Source organism: Octopus bimaculoides, chromosome 1, assembly GCF_001194135.2.
Source record: "Octopus bimaculoides isolate UCB-OBI-ISO-001 chromosome 1, ASM119413v2, whole genome shotgun sequence".
NCBI classification, from domain to species: Eukaryota; Metazoa; Mollusca; class Cephalopoda; order Octopoda; family Octopodidae; genus Octopus; species Octopus bimaculoides.
Genome location: NC_068981.1, coordinates 88030581 through 88038929, shown reverse-complemented (window position 1 = coordinate 88038929; position 8349 = coordinate 88030581). Strand labels below are relative to the sequence as shown.

At 37.2% G+C, this 8349-nt stretch overlaps 1 protein-coding gene across 1 annotated transcript in view; it reads left to right on the top strand.

Annotated features, from left to right (window-relative positions):
• The window catches only part of LOC106872255 (apoptosis-inducing factor 3), a 115028-nt gene that overhangs the window by 73665 nt on the left and 33014 nt on the right, over positions 1-8349 (top strand). Inside the window, exons 6-9 of the mRNA XM_052966188.1 lie at positions 2090-2199; positions 3818-3927; positions 6977-7103; positions 7968-8087. Of these exons, the coding sequence (XP_052822148.1) occupies positions 2090-2199; positions 3818-3927; positions 6977-7103; positions 7968-8087 (467 nt within the window). The remainder of the gene's footprint in view (positions 1-2089; positions 2200-3817; positions 3928-6976; positions 7104-7967; positions 8088-8349) is intronic.

The window sequence follows — 8349 nt, the reverse complement described above, 5'->3', positions numbered from 1 at the left end:
CTTTTCTCTCAAGGTACTTACACTCTGTCTAGTATGCACACTGACATTACACATCCATCGGAGTATACTGGCTTCATTCCTTGCAAGCTTACGCATGTGTATCTATCTATATATATATATACGGACCAAAGGAAACCATGGACATGCAGCCTACAAGAAACTCTCAGAATCTTTCCAATTTGAACTTCCATAAGGCGAACTGGAAACAAATTGAGAAATAGATCCTCAATCAAAACTGGCCTAAATGTCTCTCCTCACCGGACATCGACATGAAGCTTAAACAATTCATGTCTGTAATGCAAGCCATATCCTACAAATGTGTCCTGGAGAGAAAGGCCACTGTACACAAGAACAAAATCCGCAGGGAGAGGAAAATTCTTAAGAGACGGCGTACAAAAGTTTCAAATTGCCTAAACAAACAAATTGAAAGCAGTGAAAAGTCCTGCATGAAAAGACAACTGCTGGAGATTGAAAAAAATCTGCAACTCTCCCACGAAAAAGAAAGAGCAGACAAAGAAGCCTGGGCTATAGACAATATAAAATCTAACCCCAGAGCTAAATGAGCAATTCAAAAGTGTTTTCACTCCACCCCTAGGGCACTTTCAAGTCAGCAATCCAACTGACTTTTTTACCACTGCAGATATAAAAACAGAAGCAATGATGGTCAATTACACCAATATAAAAGAAGAACGTAGACCATCACACCCCTACCACAGCGATTAATGCAGTCTTTGTGGAACAGGTTGTAGCCGGCTATGCTGAAAACCCCATCACAGAGTGCAGAATGTGCCCATGTTTCTGTGACTGTGATGAAATCTGGGTCGATACTTTTGACGTAAGAGTCAAAAAGATGTATCTTGTTGCATAAAGAGTTTGTATCTGGATTTCAGATGATGATATACAGGGGATGGCTGATTGTTCTTGTTTAGTTTCCCATTATTTTTGTAGTGCCAGTTATTATGGGTGCAGTATGCTCAGACCAACTGATATCCCTTATCCATGACTCACCAGACTTGACGAATTTCCATATTTGCCCATCGTCGCGTAGGCTAAAGCTTTCCTGTGGCATAGAGTTGCGATTTAGGGAAGCTACAGTTCTTAGCTTTGGGCGTACATCAGGTGGTAGACCAGAGCGTGTCCAAAAGGTAATTCTGTTTCTTAGCTTTGGGCATATATCAGGTGGTAGGCCAGGGTGTGTCTGAAAAGTAATTCTATGTGTATATATATATATATATATGTATATTCAATGGTTAACACTTTAGGAGGTAAGATTCTTTTGTATTAACTGTAGAAGAATCTGAGACAAAAAAACTGGACATCTGTGAGTTAGTGTTTGAAGTGTTTTGGTGAGTTGTTGTGAATATGCTGAATACATCGCAAAGAAAAGGACTTACAGAACATTTCTGATCGAAAAGATTAATGGAACCTGAAGCAGGCATCTCAAATGAAAAAAATTCAATAATATTACGTTCACCAAAATTGTTGGAGGATGAAAACTTCTGGCATTCTTATGCAGGTGACTAAGTTACCATTGCCAAGTACACATAGCTCTAAATAGCTTAAAGTTATCTCAACAGATTTTCTATAGAAATTATAACACAGTATTAACTTATAAAAGCATTTAATATACTTTGTAGTATATTGTGGTTGCATAACAAAATATGTTGTCTCTACAAGTCAATAATAAGCTCCAAGTATATATTGAAAGCTGGTGTAATTTACTATTGTAGGTAGCAGATGCATTGAAAGATTGACATTAACCTGCTGAGTTCAATTCTTTCCAAAAGAAAATGTATCTGCAATAGAGTGAAATCCTGTCAAAAGGAATTTTTGAGGGATGGGGGTGGTATTTTGTTTCTATTCTCATCTGCTACAAAAACTAAAGAGATACAAGAAGTGTATCTGAAAACATGAGATTTCAAACTAATGCAAGAAATTACATTCATCCACCTATTTAGTTGCTTAAAAATTGATGGCGCTTCAGAAAGTTGACCATGATATTCATATATTAAAACTTTAGAAGAAAGTGAACTGTTGTAAAATTTCATTGTCTGTTTATATTTCCTCATTTTTGTTTTTAAATTTTAAGGGTCAAAGAAGTTGCTGTTGGAGACCAAAAAGTGCTGGTTGTTAAAGAAAAAAATGGAGTTTTTGCTTTTGGATCAAAATGTACTCACTATGGATTACCACTGGCCAATGGTAACATTTCAGTTGTTTTTGTTTACATACTAGCCAAACACACATGAACCATTACAACTTCAATAATTGCTACAAAAAGTTTTTTTTTTTTTTTTTAAAGCTTGAATGACTATTTTTTACAGTTTGTGCGTAGAAACCAAATATCCAAACCCTTAAGTTCAAACTCACCGGAAATTTTTTTTTGTTACAGGCTTAATAATTTATATACATCATTTCACCCAACTGTTAGGACAGTTACCATATCTTCTGAATTGGATTGACATCCTACCCAAGAGTTCTCAAAACTGTTTTAACATAAAAATATTGAAACTTTCAGCAAGGATCTTAGTTAAAGGAAGAATAAAGAATTTCACTTATAAATGAATTCCTTTATCATATTTTAAATGTTTTATGGTTATTGTCTTAAAGTAGATTGCTGTGGTTCTTAGAAATGAGTTTTCAAGTAGTTCTTGTTATAAATGTTGCTTTCATTCATTTGTTTTGTTGTTGTTGTTGTTGTCTTAGTTATAACTTAATCTTTGTATGATTATTATTTCTACTGCTGTCATGGGTTTCTCACCACATGATTGTTGTTGTTGTTATTAAAGTCAAAATTTATTCCCCTCATTAATATCAGCAGATTTATACTTTAAAGCCAATTTGCATGTTGCCAATTATATTGTGTGTATTGTTTGATGAATCCTCAAAACTGATTTGAAAGTGTCACAGTTGGCTGAATCTATTGGAGACAACAATATGTCTGTAACAATATACTTAATTAATATATATATTTTTCAGCAAGCTCACTAGCTAATCGCAACACCAGCACCTGTTCAAGCACTGTCTCTCTATATGTCACTGAGGGGAGATGATCCTCTTTTATCTCTAGCGGTTGAGCACCCAGCATTGTCAAGACCAAGGAAGGTCGAAATCATATGATCTAGTGGTCTCAGTACTGGAGATGACGGGGATTTATTTCCCCGATAGCGATATAAACAGGCATGCATTTTGCACCAAAAGCCTATGTGAGAGTTTCTCTCATGGTATCTACTGTTGTATAGTTTGTTCAAACAAAACATCCACATTTGAGTGGGGATAAATATTATCTCTCATTATACTTAATAGGTCATTGTAAATACTTAACATGTGAAAGTATAGCTCACTGCTGAGTAGTTGGGGTACAGAACAATTGACATTTCGCTGGGTTTACAATATTGGGTGCAACTTTTCTCATGAGTAAATTTTGAGATGAATTAAGTTTCCCAAACTGAGTTGTTTCAAATACACTATGTAAGGTCAAAAATCCTCAATGGTATCTCAATGATACATTGGGTATGGGTTTCACTGCCACTAGAATGAGCTATGCATCATAGATGAATTTGTAGATAATGCAGTCTGTTGAAGCCAGCAGTATAGTAACCAAGAAAGCCTATGTCAGTACAGATAATTGACACAATTTACAATGATGATGATGGTAATGAAATTGATGAGGTAAAGAATCACTAAGTATTTGGAGTTTTTTTTCAACTTACTGCTGCTCTCTTGTAGCCATTAGTTACCAATTTGTCAACCAAATTTGTGCAATTTTTAATTCAGCATCATTATTTAACTTACACCCTTGAATTGTTCCATTTCTCAGGTGCCTATTGCAATGGAAGGATTCGATGTCCTTTTCATGGTGCTTGCTTTGATGTGAAAACTGGTGATATTGAAGACTTCCCAGGACTAGACAGTCTGCACACATTCAAAGTAAGTATTGCTTTTTTGTATGCCTAAAACGCTACATAAACTCATTTCATATAACATATTTTGATAATGCTGCTGTTAATGATGATTATGATGATACTCCATTTGTTTCTCACAGCTGAGTTGTAGAGGTGCATGGCTTAGTGGTTGGGGTTTTGGACTCATGATTGTAAGAATGTGGTTTCGATTCCTGGAACAAACAATGCACTGTGTTCTTGAGCACAACCGGGCAACACATTGTGTTCTTCAGCAAAACACTTCATTTCACGTTGCTCTAATCCATTCAGCTGGCAGAAATGAGTAATACTGCAACGGACCAACGTCCCATCCAGGTGGGGAATATATACACCATGAAACTGGGAAACTGGCCCTTATCAGTCGGCATAACTCAAAAAAGGTAATTTTACCTTACTTTACCACAGCTGACATTATCTGAAATTATCTTCAGCCTTCACATGCTATATTGTGTCCCATTCTCTCCCTAACCCTTCCAACTACCATTTGGAATTGGTGGGTTGGTTGTGTGGTTAAGAAGCTCTCACTTTGCAACTAGTTCAGTCCTACTGTGCAGCATATTGGGCAAGTGTCTTCTACTATAGCCCTGGGCCAACCAACCCCTTATGAGTGAATTTGGTAGGTGCAAACTGTGTAGAAGCCCAAACATGGCCGTGTGGGTAAGAGCTTACTTCCCAATCATGTGGTCTTGTGGTCAGTCCCATTGTACAGTACCTTGGGCAAGTGTCTTCTACTATAGCCCCAGGCTGTCCAAAGCTTTGTTTGTAGATTTGGAAGATGGAAACTGAAAGAAACCTGCAGGATAATTATAATATGTATGTGTATGGGATAATTACTATGAAGCATTATGTAGAATATATATTATAAAGGATAGTGGGTAAGGCCAAAACAATGCGAAGTGAATGCAAGGTAAATCAAAAGAAAACAAATATGTGAATTAATGTAGACTTACTTTGTATTTAATGTTTCGAGGTTATGATCCCATTTTCAAGAAATAGATGAATGTTGCCAATGTGTGAGCGTGTGTGGAGTGGACACGCGCGGAAAGGTGTTGCTATAGCAACCAGCTAGCTTCCTGTAACTCTCTTCTGTTGTTGATCTTAGGTTTCTTTTGGTGTATGAGGATGGCCTCAGAGATTCTAAGGTTGCCCCCGTTCCACTGTGTTGCCTTGATGTGCACTGTGAATTCCTGGGTCTGACATTTCTGTAGGTGTTTCTTCATGAAAATGTCTGCCTGCATGTGTTCCTTAATGCATATATGCAGTTTCCTTGTCGTGCTTCTTCTGTAGGATGCACCACATTTGCCACAGATGATCTCATATACAACATAGGTCCTCTGGCACAATTCAGGGTCATTGATGGGGTAGTTCGACAATGTACACTCCTCAGAGTAGTGAGAGGTGTTGTTCTTGGACGGAGTTTTTTTCAGGGAAGGGCCAGTGTGCACTATCTGTATGTAGAGTCCTTCCCTGCAGACTGTGTGTTGTATCACTGCAGTAGTTCTGTCGTCAAGGTGTGGTAGCTTTAGGAAGCAGGTGTTGGACTTGTAAGTATGATGGTTCGTCCAGGGTTTATTGACCTTGATGTTCTTTAGGTGCTGTTGTTTAGCTAAAGATGGTGGGTAGCCATTCAGAGTTTGGTGCTGACGACTTTGTTGGTCACGTTGCTGCAATTGTTGTTTATATGTGCAATCTTGTTTCTCACGTATGCAGCTTTGGCTCTGGTGGGTAAGGCTGATTAGTAGTGGACAAAAAGTTTTCTATTAGCAACTTTTCTGTAGAATTTGGTAAATATGGAGCCTTCCTCTGTGATCTTGAGTTGAAAGTTGAGTAGAGAGAAGGTTCCGGATTCATCTGGGTGTTCAATCTCGAATTTGATGTTTATGTCGGTGTTATTGAAGGCCCGGTGTATGTTAATGGCCTCATTCCTGGAGGACGTGATGATAAGTATGTCGTCAACGTATCTGGAGAAGAAGATGCATGAGCATCTGATGTGGACCCTGGTTGAGAACCACTGATCTGGTTTAACCCTTTCCTTTTATTCTTAACATTAGAACTTTTCTTTCTTTTATTCTTGGTTACATTGTTGTCACTCAGTCCCATGTTAGCCCTGATTGAAAAAACCCATCATCAAATGCATTCTGTCCTTGACTACCCTGTCATTTTAGAATTATCTACGACTATACTGTCTAATGTGTCTTTCCTCTCTTAAAACGGTAGGGGTGGGATTTAAGAGAATCTGACTATTTCTAGCAGCTCTATAATATATGAAGGAGTGCTGACATGTTCTTTGGATAAAAGAAAATAGAGGGTCAGTTAATTATGATTTTTTTCAACATATTCCCCTCTCAGATCCACATACTTTTTGCAGCAGTCTTTCAGTTTTTCTAAGCCCTGTAAAAGAACTCAGAAGGTTGGGCCTCCAACCAGGCCTTTTGCAATACCCTTAATGCCAGGAACTTTTCAGCACCCCCTCGTATGTATTGTATTCTGGTGTATATTACCATGCTATTCAAGGTCAGGTCTTCACTTTATTTAGAGGCAGTTGCATAAAGACAATCAAAGTGGAAAGTTACTGTTGAAATGAAGGTAGCAAGCTGGCAGAATTGTTAGCATGCCAGGCAAAATGCTTAGCGGCATTTCATTCATCTATACAGTCTGAGTTAAAATTCCGCTGATCTCAACTTTGCCTTTCATCCTTTCAGGGTCAATAAAATAAGTACCAGTTGAACACTGGGGTTGATGTAATCAACTATCCTCCTCCCAATATTGTTGGCCTTGTGCCAGAATTTGAAACCATTGAAATGGCAGCCAGTTACCATAGAACAATGGCTGCCAAACTTCTTTGATTTGTTGTTTTAGACATGTGATTGTTACATCTGTATATACTGTGTGTGTGTGTGTGTGTGTGTGTATATACACACACACACACACATTGTGTTTATCAATATTGGCATCAATGTATAAGCCATGTTAATTCCTGAACCTTTCTATCCAAAGATGTGTTAAATGTGAGTTTACTATGTTTTATATTTCAGGTGACAGTTGAGGATGCTATAGTAAAATTGACTGTTCCCCAAGATAAACTGAAAGAATTCCGGAGAGTGAAACCAATGGTGAAATATTCCAGTGCAACAAATGAGGTTAACCTCTTAGTTGGTGGAGGTCAGTCTTAGTCTCTCATCTCATTCAACCTATATTTTGAGACTTTTGGGTCTTCATTTCTTGTCTCTCTTTGGTAGTTGTTGATCCTTTCTCTCCCTTCATCTACTTCTGTCAATATGCATTTCTATGTATTGAATTTTCATTGTTCAACTGGCAATCTAAATGTGACCATCCTGTCCTTTTGCATATTACAGTTGTCTCATATTCAACCATTTTAGGATGATGTAAGTGTACAAACAATGCATTAGATCCATTGTGAATTTTGTCAGTTTTGCCTGGTTCTCCAACATCATCTCCTGAACAAATTATAATCAACAAAGAATACAAAACAGCATATTTCGCATTATTACCTGTTACACACAGATCACTGACCTAACCAATCAAAAACACTTAAAAATGAAAAATCATGTGAGCGACCCAGTTTTTGCTCACAGCACACTCTAACCCCTAAACATCTACAATCACATCTACCCAACATTGTTAAAACATCATCACACCACTAAAAAAACCTCTACATGACCCCTTCACCCAGAACTTGCAAATAAAGCTTCTTCAAATTGTATTCTACCATCTTTAAGTTTTAGCTGCTAGATTTAATGTGTCCAAGGATCACATAGAACCTCCTTTCTCTTTATCTCTCTCTCTCAGTCCCTCTCCATGCATTGATCTCTTTCTTTCTTTATATAGCTATCCATCTTTATTGATGAGTTAATTGATTAATTACATGCATTTTTGCATATTTATCTCCTACCTCTCCTGATTTTGTATTACTAAATATATTTATAAATCTATTGAGTTAAGAATGTTCCCCTGGTTACTGTTTATATTTGTGTATACATGTATATGTATGTTTATTTATTTAAGGTCCAGCTTCTTTGATTTGTGCTGAAACTCTGAGGCAAGAAGGTTTTACAGGTAAAATTATACTAGCTTCAAAAGAAGAGTGTATTCCTTATGACAGACCGAAATTATCAAAGGTGAGTGGTCTGAAAGTTTCTGAATTTTAATTTGTAAACTGTTAAAAGTTTCGACATTGATTTAAATAATAATGTATTGATTCTGAAGTGTGTATATAATGTGTTGTGATGGTTGACACCTATTGAATATCACTCCAGAAAATTAATGACACTCATCTTGTGCTTCAAGAAATGCAGTTTTCTTATCACTGTACTATAACATCTCTCTCTCTTTCTCTCTCTCTCTCTCTCTCTCTCTTTCTCTCTCTCTCTCTCTCTCTCTCTCTCTC